Below are 27,059 nucleotides of genomic sequence, written 5' to 3'. Positions count from 1 at the left end.
CCAGTTCAAAAAACAATCCCCCAAATCCATCCCTCCTTCCGTTCGTCCTTTTCCCTCCACCTCAAGTTTATTTTACTTTTTCCCTCCCCACCACTTGATAGTGACAGGTAAGCTGTCACTTCCCCTCCCCCCTCACGCCTTTCTTATTTTTTGGGTTTCTTTATGAAAAACCCTAGCGAGCCTTGAGCCCTCTTATTCCTTTGCCGCTTGGATGTCTTCCTTTCAACAAGTATTGTAAAAATTCGGGGATTGTTCAACATCAAATAGTCAGGTACACACCTTAACATGTTAATGGGGTGGCAGGAAAATGGCTATATTTTCCGGTATTCGGTGGAAACTTAAATTTTGAGTGGAAAACATTTTCCAGACTTTTTATTTTTTATTTTTACTCTTCCAAAGAGAGCTAGATGTATGCTCTCTAATACTAGACTTGGGAAAGACTTTTGGGTTGTAGTTGTGAACATAGCATGTGGAGCGCGAGCAGCATTTTCCGTTGACCGGAAAATATTTTCCGTTGACCGTGTATTTTCCGCCGTCGTCCGAACACCGGAAATTCAGGAAAATATTTTCCTGGAAGTTATTTTCCGCGAAACGAACGGAGCATTAGTGAATCGTTCTTTTTCAACCACACTTAAGGTATGGTCAAGCAAACCTTTTTATTATTCTAATTTAAAAGTATTTAGATGTCCTGCTTATTATTATGTAAAGGAATGTAAGCTTGAACCTAGGGTCAAGAAAGTATTTTTTCGTTGGTTATGTAGATGGGGTTAAAGGATATAGGTTATGGTGTTCTGACCCTCAATCATCAAAGTTTATAATTAGTAGGGATGTTACTTTTGATGAAATCTATACTTGGAAAGAGAAAAGTTGTTACTGAGTCCACAAGTATTCATGAGGACAATGTTTGGAAAGAGGTGGAGCTTTATGTAGAGCACTCCACATAAAATAATTGAAGATATTCCTATTCAACCAAAAAGTGGTAATGAGCAAAAAATTTAGATACTACCAAAGAAGAAATATAAGAAATTGAGCAACCTCAAAGTTTGGTTGCATGGAGGGCTAAATGACAAATTAACCTCTCTAAAGGTATGATTTTGTTGATTTGGTAGCATATGCTCTTATAGTTGCTGAAAAACTTGGTATTGAAGAACCTTTACATTCCATGAAACTACTATTGTTCCAAATTTGAGAAGTGGCTTGTTGCGATGAATGAAAAAGAACTGTTAGGTGCAACTGGGTCTTCAAAAGAAAAGAAGGAATTTCGAGAGTTGAAGATAAAAGATTTAAAGCACGTTTGGTAATGAAGGGTTTAGTTAGAAGGAATGGATCAACTTCAATGAAGTGTTCTCTCTAGTTGTGAAACATTGTTCCATTCATGTGTTGCTTGTGTTAGTAGTCATTTATGATCTAGAAATTTAAGCAACTTGATGTCAAGATTGCTTTTCTATATAGTGAGCTTGAGAAGACAATTTATATCTCTCAACTTGAGGGTTTCATTATTGAGGGTAAAGAAGATGACGTTCCCATGTTGAAATGTTCTTTATGTGGTCTCAAGCAATCTTCACAACAATGGTACAATAGGTTTGATAGTTTTATATTGAGTCATGGCTACTCGTGAAGTGCACATGACAGTTGTATATACTATAAGAGATTGCATGATTGTTCTTTTATTCATTTACTATTATATGTGGATGACATGCTTATTGTAGTAAATAACATATTAAAAATACAAAATTTGAAGTGACAACTTAGAAGGGAATTTGAGATGAAAGATCTTGGATCTGCCAAGAAAATTTTGGGTATGAAAATTCGTAGAGATAGATAGGTTGGAAAGTTATAACTTGCGCAGAAGAAGTATATTGAGAAAATGCTTGAGCGCTTTGGCATGAAGAATGCTACACCGGTAAGTACTTCTTTGGCATTTCATTTTAGGCTTTCGACCTCTTTGTTGCCTAAAACTAAAGAAGAGAAAGATGAGATGTCTCGAGTTCCATATTCTAGTGTTATGTATAGTCTTATGTATGCTATGGTTTTCACTCGTCTAGATATTTTATAGGCCATTAGTGATGTGAGTAGGTATATGGCACATCCAAGTAAAACTCATTGGTAAGTAGTGAAATTGATTTTTCAGTACATCCGGGGTACCTCAAATGTTGGTTTGGTCTTTAATAGAGGTTGTGATTAAGGACATTCGATTATTGGCTTCGTTGATTTTGACTATGCAGGTGATCTCAACAAAAGAGATCTTTAACAAGCTATATTTTTATGTTTGGTGGTTCTACAATTAGTTGGAGAGCAACTTTGCGGGACATAGTTGCTTTGTCTACCACCAAATCAAAATACATGGTAGCAATGGAAGAAATAAAAGAAGTTTTTTGGTTGAAGCATTTGGTTATAGAACTTGGTGTGAAACAGAAAGGAGCCTCCGTTATCTTTTGCGATAACCAAAGTGCAATTCAGTTGACCAAGAACATGATATATCACGAGAGGACAGAACGTATCGACATATGGTATCACTTTGTACGTGATAAGGTTGCTAAGGGTATAGTTATGATGAAAAAGGTATCTACGGCGGATAATCCAATAGGTATGTTGACCAAACCAATTCCTATGAATAAGTTCAAGCATTGCTTGGACTTAATTGGTGTTTTTGCCATTTGAGTTGTTTAAGTGAAGCTGGTGGCATTTCATTTTATTGTTTCCTACATGAATACACTCACGTAGGCTTAGGGGTGTGCATCATCGATTTGCCGTTTTGGGGTGGCCTTGTGTGGTCACTTTTGGTGGTGAGGGAGAGAGGTCTAGTGGTGTTTAACATAATGCTCTTTTGGAGAATTGAAATCAAGGTGGAGATTTGTTGAGTTTTGACATTCAAATTAAAAAATAAGAGTATTTTAGGCCATACACCTTTATTTTATAAATTTTTAAAATGAGACTATAAAAGAAATGTGTTTAATAACACATCTCCAACCCTAGCCTCTATATTATTTTTTGTATTGTTATTTTCTATTTCCTTGTTAGAAATTTAGATTTTGTGCCTCACTTAGTGGTTTTAGAGCCCTTTTGGATTGTACTTTGGTGTTTTTTGTTGAAGACAGTGAAACTCCCTCTCTCTCCTCATGGTTTTTCCATTTTGGATTTTTCACGTAAATCTTGCATCACGTGTGACTTCAATTTTCTTTCATCCTTTGCTACTTATTCTTAGATTGATGTATCTTTGATTAGCGTTTTTCTGCAACATTATCAAATAATCTACAATGAAATATCTAAGAAACTATTGAAGAATGAATAGGATTAGTACCAATTTTTGCTAATTCATTTCTACGAATTTCCTGTAATGCATTTTCTTCTTTTTCATTAAATAAATTTATTTGGATATAAAACGGAAGTAACTATTGTTCCCAGCAGATATAAATATCTTATTTGAATCAACCATAAGTAATTGTGTGATTGATTGAGCAGTTTCTTGTGTCATCCAAACATTAGATTCTCAAATCATATATAAATTAACAGGTTTTTCCCATCATCCTTGGTAAGAAACAAAACAAAAAGAACAGAAAGGGGAACGGCAATTAATTTCTTCCAAAGGAAATCATACTTAAAGAGGTTCCTGTTTAACTTACAAACTAATTAACTAGACATGCTTTAGGCAGCCGGACAGGGGATTTCTCAAGCTCGGCACCGATGGCTCCTGGCTGGATGGAGATCCAGAAGAGTCTATAGCAGGAGTGCTTTTGGCAATTCGAGTGGTTTTCTGATCGTCGGTGTGCGCGTCCTCTGCCCTTCATGCCAAAACCTAGCAGTGATGGATGCACTCTTGTCCTTGCTCAAGAACACTGGGCTGAACAAACCTTCTCTTTTGCGCGACGAAGTTCAAACTGATAACTTTGTCAGTCGTATAGTTTATCACCGGCAACACGGAAAGCCCATGGGCCTTGCATAGCGTTATCGAAGAACTGTCAGCAGTACTTGGTCCATCTGGAAAAGGTCGAGTTGTCCATCGTCCCGGGGAATTCAATCAACTTGCAAATTGGCTCAGCGAAGCCCACCATAGAAAGCTCTTCCTCCAAATTGGTTAACTTTATCTCCTCAGCCCCTATGGAATATTTTTTGTTAGAAACTCCAATGTCATGTTTTAGTTGTGTTCATTAATTAATAGAAGCGTTTATTCTCGACGCAAAGAAAAAAGACATGCTTTGCGCGAGTATGGTAGTCTTCCTTGTTTTCTTCTTCTTTTCTAGCAAACTTGCCTTCCCCTTTCAGATTGATGTTCAAATACAAATGTTTTGTACAACTCAAACCAGAAATCTAGAGAGCATCACTTCCTCCTCCTTTGAATGCGCGCTCAGACTGATTCATCGATTTCTAGGTTGATGAACATAAAATCAGATCTTTCTCTGAGTCTCTTCTGTCTTTCTGTGAATATCTCTAGTTCATAATAACGAAGTCACTTCCTCTCATTAACTTCATTTGTGTTGAACCTTCCAATGGCAGAGAATTAAGCTACATAATTAATTATCTCAAGTGTCCGTATTGGATGCAGTCAGACAAAACTCCATTTAGCTAAAGCATTAGGCACATGGTCATGATCTTGCATTGTTACAATATTATTTGGGTCATGACATGGGATATAACTGAGAGCTGTATATTTAACACATCAATGTGCTGATGTACCATGATGGTTGAATCAATAATACTACATTTCCTAAGAACAAGGCAGACTTATTGGAGAGCCCATGATTATCTTTCATGGTATTCAAATTATAGATTTCATTCTTTTTCCAATGAGAACAAATCTCGCTACATTAAGAAAGATGTCTTGTCCTAAGAATGAGAATGCGTGATTTGATTATATATAGTAACAACATGACAGATTTGCAATCAAATTGACCAAATGGAAAGCCTATGGATTAATATTCAAGGTCTTGAATTTATAGAAATTGTTCTTTTTCCTATGAGAACCAATCTAGCTTAGCCTAAGAAAATGTCTCATCCTAAGAGCAAATCCAGGCACAAGAGCATAATCACACATACACAAAGAACACATCTGAACACAACTAGCTTGGAAAGAAGATACTGGGCAATTCACATTGAAAATATCCCTGGTAACACAAAGATCAGCCTCCCAATAGTACATGATCTAAATTGACCTTAATCAGTCCCATTTAACAGACTTCAAGCAGAGATCTTACCCGCAGGATGGACTGTATTGTTCAAAGGAAGAAGAAACATCCGAACATGCGACACAAAAGTTGGCATTTTACACCATAAAGGGAGGTTATCGGCAAAAGGATGTGATGATCTTTTGGCAGAATTATTATCCTTTTTTGTGTTCAGCGAAGTTGCAAATTGCAGGAAGGCAGTTTGATATATAACTAGTTGTCTCAATAATCAATAGCGACAATATATAGCACAGTAGGATGAAATGAATGGCTAATTCAGTGTTAATGTGGTAAAACAATTGATAAGAGAGACCGAGATGTAGTGGAACATTTGAAGTATACTTTATTGGGCTATGTAGCTTATTCTGCAAACACAATCGGATTACATAGAAGTGCAATCACATTTAACATGTGAGTTTGATAGACGAAGTTCCCACCTTTAACATCAAGGAGACCCTTACAAGCATTAAGCTGCAGCAGATTCAAGAAGCCTAGCCCTGAAAAGCCGATAAATGGCCACCAGCTTCTCATGGGGAGGCATTGCCTCTTTCACCAACGGCAACTCGGTTAGAGCTTTCACCCAAGAGGTCACCGTTGGATACTTAGCCGGGTCAAGAAATTTTACCCCGAGGACCTCTTCCCGAACTTTATGATTACCTAATATCGAACAGACAACAACGTCTAGGAGTCCCATGTTATCGCCGTTGAAAAATGGGGACCCCCCAGGATAACTGCCCTTGATTCCATCTTCCAACACCTTCAGTTTCTCATGCACTTCCTTGACAGCTCTCTCTTGCTCTTCTCCATCAGTTCTGAGCACTGAACCCATGGCCTCAAACAACTGCAGTTCACAACTTCCAATCATAAACTTGCCTGAACTCTAGATTGATCTTACTTTTGTTTGATCGTTCTATTCTTCCAAGAAAAAGTCTTTCTAGTTCTCTACCTCAATTAGGTAGCAGCTACCCATCTCAAGTTAATAGTAATTAAACACGACAGCAGGTTGATGCTACTGTGGTCGTGCGGACATAGGTTAAGGAGATTTTACTGGGGAAAAGAAAACTGGTCGTCTCCATGTCTCTTGATTACTCACATGTATGCTCAATATATTTGCAAGTCAAGATCATCACTACGAACAAGTGCACATACTGTTCAATAAACAAGATGGCAAATCATGAAAAGCTGTGAACCGAAAGGCATAATCCATTTGTCTGGTGACGATGGAGTAATGCAAGAAATGATCAAACATTTTGCAGGAAACTTGCACTGACCTGCTGGTGGAGAAAGCCAGCCCAGAAGCGAACTTTGGCTCTTTCATGGGGATCTTGGGGCAAGAGGCGAGGACCCTCCTTCCAAGTCTCGTCGATGTACTCCATAATGACCAGCGACTCGGCAATGGGCTTGCCGTTGTGAACAAGAACAGGGACTTTCTTGTGAACAGGACTGTATCGCAAGAGGGCTTCACTCTTGTTCGTCAAATCTTCTTCCACGAACTCATACTCGATCCCTGTTACTTTAAGAGCTAGCTCCACCCTCTTGCTGTACGGACTAGCCCACATTCCACGAAGAACTACCCTGCTGGTTGTTGGAGAAATCTTTCCGAATATTTTGAAGCCGACAAAACGTTTCTATCGGTCTAGTCCGGATATCAGGTTTAAAGTCTCAAGACTTTGTAATCTCAGACTCAAGACTTAAGACTCAAGACTCAAGACTCAAGACTATTCTCACCGACATGGTCTTTTCTAATCCGGACGAAAGAAACCGAAGCGAAGTATATGGTTGAGGATTCGATCCTATCCTCTCGGAAAAGATCCCTTGGTTGGATAATCATTACGGATTCTTTGATTCTTATCTAAGAATCGTTCTAGTTGTTTTAAGTGTGTGATTGATAGAAAAATTCCAGAGTCTGAAGAACCTTGATTGTTAGTCGATACAGTTCGAGCGAAATTGTATACACAGAGAGTGTTTATACTTGGTGACACCTTGAGCAAGTGTAGTAGATCATCTACACTTAGAAATCAAGGAAGATCAACACTGTAACATCTCTTTGTTCATAGTGGAATCCAGCCAATTGGCTATCGCGTAAGAGTGGACGTAGGCTTGAATCAAGCCGAACCACTATAAACCGCGTGTTCAATTCTCTCTTTCCTTTACTCAGTCTTACGATTGATTTTTTAATTATTGCAAATCCTTCATCTGTCTAAGTATTGTGCAATCTTCAAGAAAATTTTTATAAACCTATTCACCCCCTCTAGGTACTCGTACTAGCAATATCAATTGGTATCAGAGCTCGTGTTCTTACTTTATTTGAAGTGTTTTACTTTGAGTAAAAGATCCATGGCTAGTATGCTAGCACCGGGGCTGGTGGAAGGGCAAAGCAATACCAGACCACCCTACTTTGATGGAAAGGATTACAACATCTGGAAAAACAAGATGAAAGCTTTTCTACGGTCAAAGGATCCTCTGGAATGGGATGTGGTGGAAAGAGGAATTACTCCTACTGCTGCATCAGCATCCGAAAGAGGGAAAGAAACTGTTGATACCAGCGGAATGTCTCAAGAAGAGATAAACAAGAGACAAGCACTCGATGCAAAAGCAATTTACTCTTTATATTGTGCTTTATCACCAATGAATATAACAGAATATCTTCTTGTGATACAGCAAAAGAAGTCTCGGGACATATTACATATCACTTATGAAGGGACAGAGGCCCGAGTGAAGGAGACTAGAATTAACATTCTCCTTGGTCAATATGAATCCTTCAAAATGAAACCAGGAGAATCTATAACCGACATGTTTAGCCGTTTTACGATATTGTCAATGGCCTTGAGAATCAAGGACAGAAAATTTCTGATCCTATGAAGGTGAACAAGCTACTGCGTGGACTCTCCAAGGATTGGAATCATATAAAGACTTCAATAAGAGAGACGCAAAGAATTATGCCATTATCTGTAGACGAGCTAATTGGAACTCTTCAGTTTTACGAAGTGGAACGAATTAATGAAAAGGAAGATCCAAGAGGTAAGAATTCCATTGCATTAAAATCTAACGATGATTCTGATGATACAGACTCTGAAGAAGATCTGGACGATGAGGAGCTTGCTCTAATGATTAGAAAGTTCAGAAAGCTGAATAGAAGAGGAAGAAGGTTCAACTCAAAGAAACAAAGTCTTCAGAAACAGCAAACCAAGTTTGTTGATAATGAAGAACCAAACAAAGATGTAGTTTGCTTCGAATGTAAGAAAAAGGGACACATTAGACCAAATTGTCCTCTCCTGAAGAAGAAGAGAGGAAAAGCTGAAAAGTCTCGAAAAGCTCTCAAAGCCGAAACTTGGAGCGATACAGAGTGTGAAGAAAGTGATGAGGAATATGCCAACCCGTGTCCGATGGCACAATCGACTCGGATTCTAGATCGACTGCATGCTGAATTTGAGGTAAGTGATTATAAAATCCCTGTCAAAGTCTCTAAATACATTGATGAACTATGTTTTAGTCTTAAGACTTCTCTAAAAAGATTTCCGAACTTAAAAGGAAAACTCAGTTTTAAAACAAAAGGAAAATATTTTAGAAGAAAAAGTGAAAAGTTTAGACTTGAATGTCTCTACTCTTAAGGAGAATGAAGATAAACTTTCAAAAGAAAATGCTTTCTTAAAAACTGACTTATCAAATATTTCAAAGAAATTTTCAATAGGGTCTGAAAACTTGAAAAAGTGCTTTCGGTCAAAGACCTTACTTTAACAAGTCCGGTTTAGGTATGACAGCGAAACAATTCCTTTGATTGATTTTCCAAAAGTAAAAGAAAGAATTAAAAAGACCGTCAAAAGAGGCTTACAAAAATCATTTCAAGAAAGTCTTTATAAAGTCTGTAGGTCGAAATGCTCTAAGGTGTTCAAAGTGTAGCAAGTCGGGATCATTTTGAAAAAAGAGTGTCCTATGGTTTGGAAGCTCGTTAAGAAAATATGGCCTAGTAATGCTTATTCTACTAACGCCAAAGGACCCAAGAAAATTTGGGTACCAAAGAAAGCTTGAGACTCTCTTTTGAATGCAGGTCTCTGTCAAAAAGAAAGTTAAGTGGTATCTTGACAGCGGATGTTCAAGACACATGACAGGAGACTCAAATTGCTTCATAAAGCTTGTTCAAGTGAATGGTGGAAAAGTCTCATTTGGAGGAAACAGCAAAGGAAACATTGTGGGATTTGGAACTGTGAAAATTGGAAATCTCACAATAAGCAATGTCTCTCTAGTGGAAGGACTCAACTACAATCTTCTAAGCATTAGCCAATTGTGTGATACTGGTTTCAAGATCTCCTTTCAAGAAGGCATATGTTCTGGAATTAGCAAAGACTCAACTCAGTCTTTCATGGGTCGAATGCATGGAAATATCTACCTTCTTGATGTAAAACCAAATGAAGCACAATGCCTAATCTTAATTCAAGATGAAGCAGTCTTATGGCACAGAAAGTTTGGCTATGTCAACATGAAGCAATTAGCCAAAATCTCATCAAAGAAGCTTGTTCGAGGTCTACCTAAATTGCCATACCAAAAGTCTGATTCATGCACTCCATGCAACTGGGAAACGGGTAAGAAATTCATTTAAGCCAATAAATCATGTCTCTACTAATCATGTACTACGGTTGCTTCATATGGATCTCTTCGGACCAACCAGAACCTAGAGCATTGGAGGTAAGAAATATTGCCTAGTAATTGGGGATGATTACTCCCGCTTTACTTGGGTATATTTCCTTGCAAGTAAGTTAGAAACCTTTTCGTATTTTGAAAAATTTGCCAAAAAGGTTCAAAATGAAAAAGGATGTGCAATCTCAAGCATAAGAACAGATCATGGAAGTGAATTTGAAAATCAAGATTTTACGAAATTTTGTGATAAATCTAGTTTTAATCATATGTTTTCCTCTCCATATACTCCAGAGCAAAATGGAGTTGTAGAAAGAAAGAATAGATTTCTTCAAGAAATGGCTAGAACACTTTTAATTGAAAGCAAAATTTCTTCACGATTTTGGGCTGAAGTCGTTTCAACACATGCTATATTATAAATAGAGTCTTTTTAAGACCTATTTTAGAGAAAACCCCTATGAATTGTTCAAAGGTAAGAAGCCTATTGTTTCATATTTTCATGTGTTTGGTTGCAAATGCTTTATTTTGAAAAATGCAAATGATCGAGTTGGTAAGTTTGAAGAAAGATCGATGAAGGCATCTTCCTTGGATATTCTACATCAAGCAAAGCCTACGAGTCTATAACAAGAAAAGCCGGTCGGTGGAGGAATCAACGAATGTTAAATTCCAAGACTCAATGCAAGATGAATCCAGCCGGACTCGTATGAAGAGTCGAACCCACCTGCACCTTCCAACGCTTACAACTCAAGAAGCATCTCGGTCTCGGAAGTCCAACATCAAGAAGCACATGAAGATTCAAACAAAGAAAGAGATCATCAATCAGGAGATCAACCAAGAATCGAAGCATAAATCCAGTCATCCCAAAGATCTCATTATTGGCGAAATCAATGAAGGAATCCGCACGAGATCAAAAGGCGTGAAGAATCTAGTCTTTGTGGCTCTCATTTCGAAATTGAACCAAAAAGCATAGAAGAAGTTTTATCTGATGAAAGTTGGATCGAAGCTATGCAAGAAGAACTCGCACAGGTTCAACATCAATGATGTCTGGAAATTGACATCTAAACCAAAAGGTAAAACTGTTATTGGAACCAAATGGGTATTCAGGAACAAGATGAATGAAGAAGGAAAAGTCGTACGAAACAAAGCAAGACTCGTGGCCAAAGGATATATGCAAGAAGAAGGAATAGACTATGATGAGACTTACGCTCCAAGAGCAAGGTTAGAAGCTATTCGTCTATTACTTGCGTTTGCTTGTTATAAAAATTTCAGGTTATTCCAAATGGACGTCAAAAGTGCATTCCTAAATGGATTCATCCATGAGGAAGTTTATGTGGAACAACCACCTGGGTTTGAAGACCCAAAGAAGCCAGACTCAGTCTTCAGACTGAAAAAGGCATTGTATGGTTTAAAGCAAGCACCTCGAGCTTGGTACGACAGACTAAGTAAGTTCTTATTACAGAATGGTTTTGTCAAAGGTAAAGTAGATACTACTTTGTTTATCAAAAAGGAAAGCAAAAAGCTTTTTACTTGTTCAAATATATGTGGACGATATTATTTTTGGATCACCTAATGAAAGTCTATGCAAGAAATTTTTTAAGTCTATGCGGGATGAGTTTAAAATAAGTATGATGGGAGAGTTAACATTCTTTCTTGGACTCCAAGTGAAACAAATGAAGGAAGGAACTTTTATTCATCAAGAAAAATATGCGAATGATCTTGTCAAAAGGTTTGGATTGGAAAAGTGCAAAAGACCGACATACCAATGTCATGTTCTTTAAGATAGACAAGGATAAAGAAGGGAAGAAAGTAGATCAAAAGCTGTACAGAGCATGATCGATTCACTTTTATCTTACCGTTTCTAGACCTGATATTTTGTTGAGTGTTTGCATTTGTGTTATGTTTCAATCAGATCCTAAAGAATCCCATCTCAGTGCTGCAAAACATGTTATCAAATACGTTGCCTCATCTTCAAGCATCGGTCTTTGGTATCCCAAGAAGGAGACTTTAATCTTCTAGGATACTCGGATGCAGATCCTGGCCGGTTGCGAGAGTCGATAGAAAAGCACTTCGGAACTTGTCAACTGCTTGGAAACAGACGGTGTCTTGGTTTTCGAGGAAGCAAAGCACCGTAGCTCTCAACGACGTAAGCGAGTATGTAGCTCTTGGAAGCTGCTGTTCGCAAATTCTATGGATAAAAACAACAGCTACAAGACTTTGGGATTGAAGACTCATGCACGAAATCAGATGTGACAACACCAGTGCGATCAATCTCACCAAAAATCCAATCCTTCATTCAAGAGCAAAGCATATTGAGATTTGACATCACTTCATTAGATATCATATTCAAAATGGAGAAATCTCGATTCAATTTGTTGATTCAAAGAGTCAACTAGCGGATATATTCACAAAGCCTTTGGAGAAAAATCAATTCGACTTTATCCGTTCAAGACTCAACATTTTGAAGCTTGAAGAAGTTAAAGTCTAGAGACTCACCAACTCTAAGACTCTAATCTTTCAGACTTTAAATCCTCAGACTCAGACATTCGTGGCTATAGACTATAAGTTGTATTTCATCTAAAAGGTATGAATTTTCGTTTAGTTATTTTAGCTCGAAAAGGTACGATCTTTCGTTCGGTTATTCTATAATCCGCATGAAATTTGAAGACTTATTTTTTTTTTTAAAAGGAATAATTTTGGCAGTTATTGATTTTGAAAAGAAGTGATCGTTCACTTTCCTTGCACCGATTGAACTTCCCTTTTTAAAACTGGGTTATATATATATACAGTTTTTCTTTTCCCAATCTTCAAAACCCTAAAAGACACTCTCCTCCCGATACTGTTTTTATTGCTTGTTCGTCGTCGAGAAAGTAGTCATTTTACTTGGGAAAGCAAGTGAAGGAATCTTCCAATCGACAAAGAAAGATGTCTTCTTCGAGGAAATCATCAAGAATCGCAAGGGGGACCACAAAGAATGGAGAAGGGACCGACTCACTTCGATCTCACCGAGGAAGAAGATTTAACAAGTTAGCGACAAAGTCCGATTCGCTCTCATCCACGTCATTCAACGCCTCCGCCCCACAAGGTGCAAGTCATCATCCGGAAGAAGAGATAATCGAGATGCCGACCAGAAGAGTCCAAAAGCCCTCCTTTATCTATAAACTTTATCGTGCGTTGAAAAGCACCGGTACTCCATTGAATTATATAGATGACTTCCTTAAGGACAAAAATTATGGGAATGAGTATCTTTTTCTGAGGAAAATGGAGGAATTGGGAATTGCCCCGAAAGGAAAAGCAGAGGACGCACTTGCGAACATTCCAAGTGATCCTCGTATGCCAGGACAAAATTTAATTGAAGGGAACGATGATGACAGAATGTTCCTTGAATTTCAACCGAAAATGGGAGTGGCAGCAAAGGTGAAAGGAAATCGGATGGATTTGTTCAAATCCAAGAATCAGGAAAAAGTGTATTTCAGGCTGTTGAAAAGAGGGGTGATAAACCCAAGAAGTGTCGATTTTGACTTCCTAGACGCCATCAACATAAACTTAAGAGAAAAGTTGAATTTGTTTCAACTTGAGAATTTTTGCTCTGACTCTACGGACGGGTATGCTCATCTGACCGCTTATTTCTATTCAAATCTTAGCTTTCTGGATGCGAATAAAATTTCATTCAGTGTACGAGACCAAGTCTACGTGGTAGATGTGAATATGTTGGCGGACATAGTTGGAGTTGAACGAGGACGTTATCTACCAATCAAAGTCTCACCTGCTTGTACTACTCTGGAACTTGTCAAAGATAGGGACGCAGAGAAAAAAGTTACCTATTCCAGGATGAATGCCATCAACATTGTGCTTCATAAGATTGTAATCAATGTCTCGGATCAAGTCTACGTCAAAGACTTCCGTGTCTCTTTCAAGCAAAGTTGATGTACGCGATCAACTCGGGACGGAAGTTCTCTCTCCCGCACACTATTCTCTTCCATATGTACAGAGCAATGTCGAAAGACAAAGAACAATTGCCTTATCCCGGTCCGGTGACCAAGATCTTCGAACACATGAATATTGAACCGCCTCAAACACTTTGTGTTCAACTGTGTGATAAAATGGTGGTAGGTTTGAAGATGTTAACGAAGATGCATCTGCAAGAACTTTCCAAGGCAATGGAGAAATTCAGAGTGAAATCTCCAGTTCAGTCTGCTTCAAAGAGAAAAGGAAAGGAGGCTATTGGTGCCCCATCGAAAAAGAAGAAAAGACCTCTCATCCTGGAGGATGAAGATGAAGAGGATGAAGATCCTACTATCCATGCACTGACAAGAACCGGACGTTCGTGTCTCGGGCAGAATTTCAGAAGAAACAGAGAGAAGAAGAATAGCAGAGAGAGAAAGAGAAAGAAGCTGAAGAAGAGAAAGAAAAGTCTGCTGCTGAATCTAGAGAGAAGGGAAATCTAGAGCATGATCATCACTCTTCCCCTTTGGATGTCCTAGAAATAGGGGGAGTTGGCGAGCAAGAAAGGTCTACACCTCATGCTGCAGATAGTGAAGGTCCAAGACAATCTCCAGCAGACCTTAAGAATTTCAGGCTTCTCAATTGCCTGAAGAAGGTGATACGTCGACGCCAAATCTGCAAGACTATACAGAAGCACCATCGTATACATTTACTCTATCTGAAAAAACTCATGCCAGTACATAGACAGATAATTCTGCAGATTTTCATCGCATCATGGATATTCTTACGGAAATGCGTGGCGGATATATGCTCTTTTGTGAAATTCAAGCCATGAAGAATGCGCACAAGCATCTTGATAACCTCGGAGGACAAGATGAAAGACCTCGCTCTGCAACTTCAAGCCAATGCCAAAGGAGAGGAAGTAGCTCATCTAAGGGAGTACTTGAAGAAGCTAGAAGGCGTAGTCCAGTTAATGGGAGATTTCCAGATCGTGCGCATTCCCAAGCAGACATGACTCCTTTCTCACCCTTTTTAATGATGACAAAAAGGGGGAGAACCAATTTGAACCAACATTTTTAAAACTTTGACTTTTGTGGTTATGTTTATTTTTGAGTATGACTTGAGAACTTGAACTTGGGTGTGAATTTGACTGAATTGGCTGTGGATTTTGATGCTTGACTGGTTGCATTTATATCAAGTATTGTTATATGGTATTACTCATGAAAGACTAACCAATTTGCTGTGGATGCAGAGTCTCGGTTGTTTTATTAATCTTTATGAGCTAGCCATATTGCTTGAGAAATGTTTTTGCAGGTCACGCTTGTTCAAATCTACAAGAAAGTTTTGTCACCATAAAAAAGGGGGAGATTGTTGGAGAAATCTTTCCAGAATATTTTGAAGCTGACAAAACATTTCTATTAGTCTAGTCTGGATATCGACAGTTTAAAGTCTCAAGACTTTGTAATCTCAAGACTCAAGACTTAAGACTCAAGACTCAAGACTCAAGACTATTCTCACTGACAGTCTTTCTAATCCAGTGACGAAGGAAATCCGAAGCCGAAGTATATGGTTGAGGATTCGATCCTATCCTCTGGAAAAGATCTCTTGGTTGGATAATCATTTCGGATTCTTTGATTCTTATCTAAGAACATTTGAAGATCCGATGGTCGACGAAACATTCTTGGAATGTTCTATTCTTGAAACCAAAATCTGATTGTATAGGCGAACAGATTGATGGGCTATCATCGATTCCTTAAATAGCTCGGATGATCTTCTTAATTGATTCCGTCCAACGGGTAGATAGAGGAATTCCTTTGGTAAGTGCCAACGGCTATGATGGCATAAAGGAGTATAAAAGGAAGACGTTCTAGTTGTTTTAAGTGTGTGATTGATAGAAAAATTCCAGAGTCTGAAGAACCTTGATTGTTAGTCGATACGCCGAGCGAAATTGTATACACATAGAGTGTTTATACTTGGTGACACCTTGAGCAAGTGTAGTAGATCATCTACACCTAGAAATCAAGGAAGATCAACACTGTAACATCTCTTTGTTCATAGTGGAATCCAGCCAATCGGCTGTCAGTGCAGAAGAATGGACGTAGGCTTGAATCAAGCCGAACCACTATAAACCGCGTGTTCAATTCTCTCTTTCCTTTACTCAGTCTTACGATTGATTTTTTAATTATTGCAAATCCTTCATCTGTCTAAGTATTGTGCAATCTTCAAGAAAATTTTTATAAACATATTCACCCCCCTCTAGGTACTCGTACTAGCAATATCATTGGTCATCTCTCTCTCTCTCTTTCTGGGCGTCTTTATCTCTAAGTTTCAGAGTGGACGTGGAGGATCCATGGGTTTAGTGCTTTATATAAAAATCGTTGTTCAATGAAGCGCGGAGTCAAAAACATCTTCGGCTTGTTTGACAAGAACCATCGCCATTATTAAAGCTTTCTGACGAGAGCAAGTGGCAGGTATTCTATGCAAGATATAGACAGAGTACATATAAAAGAAAATTATCACCTCTGGATTCAACTCAATGTACTCATCACCTTCCCATTTAAAAGTGGAAAAGACCAAAACGGAGGAAAAAGTCAGAAGATGAGATCCTTCTTCCCCCTTGACCCAGATCGTTCTTGTTTATCAAGAAACCGCAAAACCTCATCTCGAGCATAAGCATGGAATGAAATTTAAAAGGAGAATTACACTTTGGTCCTCAAGTAGAACTTTTTGACGGAATTAATAATCTGTACTTATCCAATGGAGGATCATTCATATGCAAAAGCATCTATCTCAAGCGCCAATAGTGGATGCAGTCAAACAAAATGGCATATTGGAACACATCATGGACGTTAGCAAGGCTCCATTAAGGCAAAGCATCATTACACGGTCATTATCTTACACAATTACAATCATACTTGGTCATGACATGTGACATAAGTGAGGCTTATATATCAAACATATCAATGTCCTGATGTATCATAATGGTTGAACCGACAATATTACAATGTAAATGCATGATTTTATCATTTCTAGGAAACAACATGGAATATTTATTGTCAAAGACCAAATGGAGAGCCCATGATTATCATTCATGGCATTCAAATTATAAATTTCATTCTTTTTCCTGTGAGAACAAATCTTGCTATCCTAAGAATATGTCTCGTCCCCAGAGCATTTCCACTGGACTAGAAAGAAAGTTCCTGGGGAATTCACACTGAAAGTATCCTTGACAATGCAAAGATCAGCCATCCAATAGTACGTGACCTAAATTGACTTCAATCAGTCTGGTTCACCTGACTTCAAGCAGAAATATGTTCACAACTATGGACTGTACTGTGCAAAGAGGGAAAAATAGTAATTCTTTTGTTGGAGTTGACATTGGAATATGGTTATCAGAAATGTATGGATACACTGCAGGAGGAGGTTATCAGCAAAAGCATGTGATAATCGTCTTGCAACATTAGATCCTTTCATTGTGTTCACTGAAGTAGCAAGTTGCACAGAGTTGGTTTTTTCATGGAGCTAGTAGTATCAATTATCTGTAGCAACATGACATATCATGGTAGGATGAAATGGATGGCTAGTTCAGTGTCATCGCCACAATAGAATCGATAGAGAGACCAGGATGTAGCAGAACATATGAAGTAAACTTTATTGGGCTATATCTTATTCTGCAAAAACATATGGATTACATAGAAGCGCAATCAAATATAACATGTGGGTGTAACAAACGAGGTTCCAATCTTTATTATGAAGGAGACCATTCTAAGCATCAAGCTGCTGCAGATTCGAGAGCCCTAGCCCTGAAGAATTGAAAAACACCCACCAGCTTCTCATGAGGAGGCATTGCCTCTTTCACCAGTGGCAACTCAATTAGAGCTTTCACCCAAGAGGTTACCGTTGGATACTTCTCTGGATCCAGAAAGTTTATGCCGAGGACTTCTTCCTGAACTTTATGAGCACCCAATATTGACCAGACAACGATGTCTAGGAGTCCCATGCCGTCACCATTGATAAATGGTGATCCCCCAGGATAACTTCCGTTGATTCCCTCTTCCAACACCCTCATTTTCTCATGCACTTCCTTGACAGCTCTCTCTTGCGCTCCTCCATCAGTTTTGATCACAGAGGCCATGGCCTCAAACAACTGCAGTTAAAGACTTCCAATGATCAATTTGCTTGAACTCTAGTTCGATCTTACTTTTTTTCGATCGGTCAATTTTGCGAAAGAAACATCTTTCTATTTCTCATGCTCAAAGAATAACAATCAGGCAGCAGCCCACCTATCTCAAGGTGACAGCAACTAAAGACAACAGCAGCTTGATACAGCTGTTGTCAGTGTTATGGTTATTGTCGCTAATATACAGCTCCTTCAGCCGTGCCGACACCCGTTCTTGAGATTTTATATAGAAAAAAACAGAACTGTCCTCATTTCCTACTTCACATTAATCCAATGTATACTCAATAAATTTGCAAGTCAAGATCATCACTATGAACACTTGCGCACCCCAATTGATAAACGAGATGGTAAATCATGTAAAGCTGTGAACCAAAAGGCTTAATCAGCTTGTACTGTTCCGTGTAATAATGCAAGAAATGATCACGTACACGCTGGAAGATATTATCATCAAACATTTTGCAGGAAATTTGCACTGACCTGCTGGTGGAGAAAGCCAGCCCAGAAGCGAACTTTGGCTCTTTCGTAGGAATCTTGGGGCAAGAGGCGAGGACCCTCCTTCCAAGTCTCGTCGATGTACTCGATGATGACCAGCGACTCGGCGATGGGCTTGCCGTTGTGAACAAGAACAGGGACTTTCTTGTGAACAGGATTGTACCGCAAGAGGGCTTCACTCTTGTCCGTCAAATCTTCTTCCACGAACTCATACTCAATCCCTTTCACTTTCAGAGCTAGCTCCACCCTCTTGCCGTACAGACTAGCCCACGTTCCATGAAGAACCACTATGTTTGGACGTGGGGGCTTCATGGGTTTAGTGCTTTATATACAACGTGTTGTTCGACTCAACACTGAGTCGACGGCATCTTTGGCTTGTTTGACAAGAACCATGGCATTATTACAGCTTTCTGACACGGGCAAGTCAAAGGCGTATTCTGCAAGAAATGGAGGGAATAGATATTGACGAAAATTATCTGCTTTGGATTTGAGGTAATGGGTACACTGCCCGAGTATCGCCTTCCCTTTTAAAAATGGAAAGAAAAAAGGAGAACATTTTTCAGAAGAAGAGATCCTTGTTCTTCCCCGTTGACCAAGATCTTTCTCGTTTCTCAAGAAACAGCGAAACCTCGTCTTGAGCGGGAAGCAGGGTCTGGAAATGACAAAAAGGAGAATTCCACTTGGGTCTTCGAGCTTATCAATTTGTTCCTTTGTCAGTAAATTTATTTTCACTTCACCTATGTATATTGTGCAGCTTGTGTCAATATATCCCAAATCGTAAAGTACGCACAAGGCGAGTGATTTTAATTAAACTTTCCGATGGAATTGCCAATTTGTACTTACCCACATCTTTTGTGGCATAGTTATGTATATTTTAAACATTCGACGTGATTCCCTCCGCATTTATGTCTCTAGTCTAGGCTAAACAATGATCAATTGATCTACTATGAAGAATCTAGAATGAACAGAACTAGCACAAATTTATATATAATTCGTTGCTCCCTCCGTGGCAAGGACGTTGTCATGTTCCGACACAAGTTCAAGCGCAAGATCGACATGGCCCACCTCAAGGACCTTCTCAGAGTGATCAATCCGAGCCATCTGGTTCAATATTGTGAAGCCGCTTGGCGCCTTTATCTCCGACGACAACGCCTTCTTCGTCTACGAGTTCGTTGGTGGCACTAGTCTCTCCATTTGCCTAGAAAACCCTAAAATGCCCAATTTCACGGTCCTCGTTAAGGATGCAGATTGCCACCAACGTCGCACATGACCTTGATTACATCCACAACAACATTGGCCTCAACATGATCCTCGTCCACAGCCACATCAAAAACGTCGGCATCATGGTAACAGAGCCATTGTTCAAAGCCAATATCTGTCACTTTGGGATCACCTAGCTATGCAACGAGGGTAACGAGAACAACGTGCTTTGGGAGTGAGCAGGTTTGGCAGAGAGTAGTGGCGAGATCAGGAAGGAGGGGTTGGAAATTTTGTGTTGTTATCAAATAAATTTTTATTCTTGAAACTTTGTATCATTATCAAATGCGGTCAAATGTTTTGAAATATGTTTATGGAATAGAAATAGAAAAAATTATTTTTGGCCAAACATTGTTTCTAATAACAATATGATTATCATTTGTCCCCTTACTTGTCGATGTGAACCAGCCTAGACGTTGCTTATGCATTTTGCTTTTGTTTGAAGTGAAGGGGTTTCGTTGAGCGCGCTAAGGAAGACGAGAAGGAGAGAAAGAAAGAAGGTGAACTGGAGAGTCAGCTCAGCCGTAGGAGGAAGAAAGAAGAACAGAGAAAGAAAGAAAGAAATAGCTTTGGACAAAAATGCCCTTAACCATAACCTGAAAAGTGCACGTGAGTATATGTCCACTTAATCCCTTATTTGAAATTGTGTTAATCACTTTAAACTCTTATTTAAAATAATATTCACTATAAGACTTTTTTTGAGGATCACACTTTAGGTCAATATGTGAAATTTTTCCTAATATCAATGGTCGATAGTGTTAAGTATAAAGCTCAAATGCGGAAGCAGCAAAAACAGAGGAACAGAGGACCTCCTCCTGAACAAAGAGACTTCCTGAACAAAGATGACTCGGATCGCCAGATGATCACTGAACGAAGATGATCGAGGGCTTAATGACTTGGATCGCCGGATGATCAATGAACGAAGATGCTTGAGGGCTTAATGACTCGGATTGCCAAAGTCTTAAAGCTTAGTCAAATAGATTCTTTTGTAAAAGTAGTTACTATATTCTGTTTTCCTTTTGTAACTAAGTTCGTTACATATCCTGGTATAAGTACTTTGCTTCGCTTTACATAAGAAGTAAGAAAGGAAGATAGAAATATAGTAAGAGAGAGAAGTCACAAGAATTGAGAAAAGAGGTATCGAGATCATCAACGAATGCAGAAGGAATCTTGATACGTAAGAGAAGAAAGTTTCGGAGAATGAAGAACAGCTCAAATCCGAAACACTGAAGCAAGTACGTTTGATCTTAGAAAATAGAACGACAGAAGTTTATTCACATTCTGTCTTTCAATTGTACTGAGATAAAATGATATGATCATCATTTAGAAATACAAATTGTCTTGAAATTGTGCACTTGATCCTGTTTGAAGTTCTTCATCTTTCACATCACTTGATCTTGTTTGAAGTTCTTCATCTTTCTCATGGTATCAGAGCTGTAGGTTGTTTGTATAACTTGGTCTGATCTGAAAGTCTGAAGTAATGGCAATAAGATCACCAAAATATTCTTTTCCGATTCACGTAAACATCTCAAACTTTGTTACAATCAAGCTCGCCGAAGACAATTTTCTGTTATGGCAAGCTCAAATTCAAAGGTTTCTGAAGAGTCAAGATCTCTTCGGTTTTGTTAATGGTGATGTTGTAGCTCCTTCACGAATATTGCACAACGATGATGAAGGATGTGACACAGAACTTGTTAATCCTGATTATGTTGATTGGACAAGAACAGATCAGTTGATCTCATCATGGATTAGTGGGGCTGTCACTGAGAATATTCTAAGCCTAATCATTGGTTTAGAAACATCCTTTGAAGTATGGCAGTCTCTTCTAAAACGATTTACACAAAAATCAATAGCAAAGGAGTTCGAGCTTAGAGGAAAATTACAATCCTGCCAGAAACTTGATCAAAACCACTGAACAAAGAGACTTCCTGAACAAAGATGACTCGGATCGCGGATGATCACCGAACGAAGATGATCGAGGGCTTAATGACTTGGATCGCCGAGATGATCAATGAACGAAGATGCTTGAGGGCTTAATGACTCGGATTGCCAAAGTCTTAAAGCTTAGTCAAATAGATTCTTTATGTTAAAAGTAGTTACTATATTCTGTTTTCCTTTTGTAACTAAGTTCAGTTACATATCCTGGTATAAGTACTTTGCTTCGCTTTACATAAGAAGTAAGAAAGGAAGATAGAAATATAGTAAGAGAGAGAAGTCACAAGAATTGAGAAAAGAGGTATCGAGATCATCAACGAATGCAGAAGGAATCTTGATACAGAAGAGAAGAAAGTTTCGGAGAATGAAGAACAGCTCAAATCCGAAACACTGAAGCAAGTACGTTTGATCTTAGAAAATAGAACGACAGAAGTTTATTCACATTCTGTCTTTCAATTGTACTGAGATACAATGATATGATCATCATTCAGAAATACAAATTGTCTTCAGAATTGTGCACTTGATCCTGTTTGAAGTTCTTCATCTTTCACATCACTTGATCTTGTTTGAAGTTCTTCATCTTTCTCAGATAGCAACATAATATACTCTTATTTAAAATAATGTTCACTATGAGGTTTTTTTTTAGGATACACTTTAGATCATTATGTGAAATTTTTCCCAATATCAATAGTTGATAGCAACATAATATAACATAGTAGGATGAAAAGAACGGCTAGTTTAGTGTCATCGCAGTAAAAGAATTGGTAGAGAGATTGAGATGTAGTGGAACATTTGAATTGAACTTTAATGGGCAATAGCTTATTCCGCAAATGCATTTGGATTACATAAAAGTGCCATCAGATATATGATTTGAGTGTCATAGATTTATGATTAAGGAGACCCTTATAAGCATCAAGCTGCTGCAGATTTAAGAGCCATCCCTGAAAAACTGAAGCAGCTTCTCATAGTGCCTCCTTCACCACCGGCAACTCCTTTAGAGCTTTCACCCAAGAGGACACCCTTGGATACTTCTCCGAATCCAGAAATTTTACGCCGAGGACTGCTTCCAGAACTTCAAGATGTCCCAAAATCAAAAAGACAACAATGTCTAGGAGTCCCATGTTGTCGCCGTTGATAAATGGAAATCCCCCCGGATATCTGCCCTCGATACCCTCTTCCAACACCTTCAGTTTCTCGTGCACTTTCTCGACAGCTCTCTCTTGCTCTTCTCCATCAGTTTTGATCACAGAGGCAGTGGCCTCATACAACTGCAGTCAACAACTCCCAATCTTAAACTTGCTTGAACTCTAGTTTGATCGGTCTACGTTGCAAAGAGAAAATCTTTCTATTTCTCATGCTCGATGGATGACAATTAGGCAGCAGCTACCTATCTCAAGGTAATCGCAATTAAAGACAACAGCAGGTTGATGCAACTGTTGTCGGTGTCATCCTTACCGTCGCTGTAATATAAAGTTCTCTTGGCAGTGCGGACACACGTTATCGAGATTTAATTGGGAAAGAAGGAAAACTTGTCCTCATTTCCTATTCCATGTATATTAATTACTACTCCCTTGTACACTCAATAAACTTGCAAGTTAAGATCATTACTACGAACAAGGGCATGCACTGATTAATAGACAAGATGGTAAATCGTGTAATGCTGTAAACGAAAGGTTTAATCCGTTTGTCTTGTGACGATGCAGTAATGCAGGAAATGATCGTGTAGCCGTCGAGAAATCTCATCAAACATTTTGCAGGAAAATTGGCACTGACCGGCTGTTGGATGAAGCCGGTCCAGAAGCGAACTTTGGCTCTTTCGTAGGGATCTTGGGGCAAGAGGCGAGGACCCTCCTTCCAGGTCTCGTCGATGTACTCGATAATGACGATGGACTCGATGATGGGCTTGCCATTGTGAACAAGAACAGGGACTTTCTTGTAAACAGGATTGTACCACAAGAGTGCCTCGCTCTTGTTCGTCAAATCTTCTTCCACGAACTCATACTCGATCCCTTTCACTTTCAGAGCTAGCTTCACCCTCGCGCTGTGCAGACTAGCCAAATTTCCGTGAAGAACAACTCTGTTTTCTTCTCCTGCCATCTCTCTCTCTGATTTCAGATCTGGACGTGGAGGATTCATGGTACAGTACTTTAATACACAACACGTTGGTCAACTCGCCGTCGGATCGAAAGCAATTGTCAAACAAGAATCAGGGCCATTACTGCGGCTTAATGAGCAAGTAGGAGGCATTCTTTGCAGGAAATGCACCGATTACATATTAAAGAAAATTATCTGCTCCGGATTTCCGACATTGTCTTCGCTGTACGAGGATCACCTTTCCATTTAAAAACGGAATAGAAAAAGGAAAAAAAAAAACCGGAGGATGAGATCGGGCTTCCTCGTTGATAAAGATCATTATTGTTTCTCAAGAAAGCAGCAAACCTCGTCTCCACTGCAAGTAGGAGTGAGCGGTTTCAAGTTTCGGTTTGGTTCCATCTGGAACCTGGAATTTACTCTCGGATATAGGTTTCTCATTTTTTTGAACTTAGAACCTACCCGTAGAACCAAGAACCTGGAACCTACCATGTTACAAATTCTAGGGTCGATTCAAGTTCCCACAGGCTTTTTTTTTTTTTTTTTTTTAAGATTTGAATTATAATGTACGCGTATATTTTACAGTAACTTCCCACATCTTAGCAAACATACCAATGCCAATTGTCAAGAATCTAGACATACATAATCAAAATTAATAAGAAGTTTCCAAAGAGGAAATGAGATGATTGAGTAACTATAATTATTGTATCCACATATGTCAATATATGTGCACTAAAACTTAAATCGTCACATTTGTCATATGCCATATGCCTTTTTAGATGAGTCAAATGAAAATGATGAAGCAAAATATACTAAGGAGATGAAAAACCAGAAGTGCCAACAAAATCTCAAATTTTCATTTACTCCATAGTGTGAGCTCTGTAACATTTCCCTGTGATTCCTTTGGCACAGCAAAACCCTACAAAAACATGAATGAAAATCAGTCAAAATCTTAAGTAAAGACATAGAAAAAAAAATTCAATATCAATAATACTCCATGAAACATGCCATTTTGCCCATCTAAAGGCTCCTAAACTCTTTGACAACATAGTTCAAAAATTCAATGTACATAAGAGGAGTCTACATTCACATTACGGCAAACAAAGTTGCTCATTAATCAACTTCTGCACAGTTAAAGCAGCACAAAGCCAAAAAAAAAACTTGCTTGACTTCTCAACCGCTGGACCCATTGCAGATATGACACCACCAACTCTATTTATCGATGATAATCTTCGCATTAAGACCATCCATATCTGGAAAAAAAATGAAATTAAATAAAATATTCACTTATTAGATATATAAAAATAATTACAATATATAAAGATATAAACATTACTTACCCAACATTTACCAAATAATGCAAAAACGACGTCGTTTGTGACTGACGTGGTAACAAAATAATATAAAAAAAAAAAAAAACATTACTTACCCAACTCAAATTTTTTGCATTAAAAATTTAAAAAAAATGCACTCTTCAACATCAATTTAATTTTAAAAGTACACATTTTTTAAATGGCTCTCAACTAATCTTGAGTACAATCAAAACTTCCACTACTTTTAGAGTTAAAGAACTTTGAAAGCCATTAAGCACATGACTTGATGTATTAAAAGACACTTAATATCCCTTTCTACCAAGTTTGACACGAAGCAAAGGTAGTTACAAGGATAGACAAAATATTTTGAGCCATCAAAGAAATGATCTTATATTTTGAGTTATTAGTCTTTCACCAAATCAAAAGGTCAAGATCAAGATCCTTTTTATTTTTTTTCTTGAAGATACTCATCAAGCTTAGACTTCTTGTTACCACACTCTTGTTCATTTGAGTATAAAAACATTTTCTTCTAAGTTTGGCTGTCATATTTCTTTATTTCTTCATTACCACCCGTATTGACATTGGAACCACTACTACTTACACCCAAATTATGGCCACCAAAATTTTGATCACTTGAAATAAGAGAATATTGCTCATAAAATTCATATAAACGCTCCAATGTATCATTTACCTTGTAATGCATCTCTTTAATTTTCGATTCATCATCATGAATTTGTCCATACAAGAAACTTACATAATTTAACTTGACTCTAAGATCTAACACAACCGTAATTAACACCATCATATTCACTTTATCCAAGCTTCCATAATATTTGTCAAATTTTTTTCATTTTCACACTCATAGCTTGAAGCTTAGGATCCGAAGCATTAACTGTATCTTTCAAATATCTATACAAAAGAGCTATCATTTCAAAATAATCATTTGAAGTAACATATGAACTTCTAGACATCTATTTGGTGGCATCATAAAAAAAATTTAGAAATTCCGAAAGAATAATATCATTTTCCCGATCATTATCATTAGGAGTTTCATGATTAAGCTCACTTACAAAAAATGAATCGTCTTCTTTCATCTTTTTGAAAGCTTTTTTGAACTTTATGACGGTATCTAATATGAGGTAAGTGAAGTTCCATTTAGTGGTAACGTCAAGAACTACCGAACCATTATAAGTGATTCGTTCTCTCTCAATGCAAGATTGAAATCATTTGACTCTTGTGAGAGAACACCTTACATACCTAACCACATTTTGGATACATGCAATAGAGTCATGTACCGTAGTCAAGCCATCTCTCACAATCAAATTTAATATATGAGTTGTACACCTCATATGTAAAACACTACTATATAATATCAACAACCTTTCTTTCGAAAGTTTTTCCTTCAAATAGCCAATTGCAATATCATTCAAGCTAGCATTATCCATGTTAATTGTGAACACATTTTCTTCTATTCTCTACTCCTAAATGCATTTCTCCATAATTTTCCCAATCTTCCTACCCTTGTGACTATACATCACCACAAAGTTGATGATTTTTTATGCAACTTCCAATTTTCATTAATAAAATGTGCAATGAGACACACATAATTCAGATTTTGATTGGAACTCCATGTATCAGTCGTGAATGTGATCTTAGAATTAATTTTTTTAAAAATAATTTTTCAAAAAAGTTTTTTCACATAAATACAACTTCATGCAATCTTTTGCCATTGTGAAACGTGATAATTATTTGAAAAGATGTTGTAATTTAGTAACAAATTCATGTTCAACCAAGGAAAAATGTTGCTCATCAAGAATGATGAACAGAGCAAGCATTTGCCTACTTCCTGATTAAACGACCATGTCGATAAAACGCTATCGTATTAGAATCTCCTCCTGCCTTGCTAACTATGTCGACATTACATGGTGCAAAAAATTTCTACTTCTTATCTACATTACGTGAAAACCTCTTGCATGTGGTCAAGTGCTTCCTCATTGTAGAAGTACCATTAGTAACATGATACTTAAGCACAGACCCACAATGAATGCACTTCAC

The 27,059-nt window shown here is 38.1% G+C and overlaps 2 protein-coding genes across 2 annotated transcripts; both read right to left on the bottom strand.

The window, feature by feature from the left end:
* Positions 1-5,482: 5,482 nt before the first annotated feature.
* On the bottom strand, positions 5,483-6,739 carry LOC104419705 (glutathione S-transferase U9). Its single transcript, XM_010031451.3, has 2 exons — positions 6,434-6,739; positions 5,483-6,003 (listed from the first exon to the last, which is right to left on the bottom strand). Exons 1-2 carry the CDS (start codon positions 6,719-6,721, stop codon positions 5,629-5,631), a joined length of 663 nt encoding a protein of 220 aa, XP_010029753.2. The 5' UTR covers positions 6,722-6,739; the 3' UTR covers positions 5,483-5,628.
* A 10,625-nt stretch (positions 6,740-17,364) lies between these two features.
* On the bottom strand, positions 17,365-23,712 carry LOC104434340 (glutathione S-transferase U10). The gene is made up of 3 exons (XM_039306407.1): positions 23,676-23,712; positions 18,394-18,695; positions 17,365-17,883 (listed from the first exon to the last, which is right to left on the bottom strand). Exons 1-3 carry the CDS (start codon positions 23,695-23,697, stop codon positions 17,509-17,511), a joined length of 699 nt encoding a protein of 232 aa, XP_039162341.1. The 5' UTR covers positions 23,698-23,712; the 3' UTR covers positions 17,365-17,508.
* Positions 23,713-27,059: the final 3,347 nt, after the last annotated feature.

Source organism: Eucalyptus grandis, chromosome 2 (genome assembly GCF_016545825.1).
Source record: "Eucalyptus grandis isolate ANBG69807.140 chromosome 2, ASM1654582v1, whole genome shotgun sequence".
Taxonomy (NCBI): Eukaryota; Viridiplantae; Streptophyta; class Magnoliopsida; order Myrtales; family Myrtaceae; genus Eucalyptus; species Eucalyptus grandis.
The sequence above is the reverse complement of the archived record's forward strand: the minus strand, read 5'-3'. Positions and strand labels throughout refer to the sequence as shown.

Excerpts from the sequence above, each read along its gene's own strand:
- LOC104434340 (XM_039306407.1), bottom strand. The coding sequence starts at position 23,697 with ATGGCAGGAGAAGAAAACAGAG. Across the intron at positions 18,696-23,675 it reads GGCAGGAGAAGAAAACAGAG|TGGTTCTTCATGGAACGTGG; the intron begins TTGTTCTTCACG and ends GTCCAAACATAG. Across the intron at positions 17,884-18,393 it reads CTGGCTTTCTCCACCAGCAG|TTGTTTGAGGCCATGGCCTC; the intron begins GTCAGTGCAAAT and ends CTTTAACTGCAG.
- LOC104419705 (XM_010031451.3), bottom strand. The coding sequence starts at position 6,721 with ATGTGGGCTAGTCCGTACAGCAAGAGGGTGGAGCTAGCTCTTAAAGTA. Across the intron at positions 6,004-6,433 it reads CTGGCTTTCTCCACCAGCAG|TTGTTTGAGGCCATGGGTTC; the intron begins GTCAGTGCAAGT and ends TGTGAACTGCAG.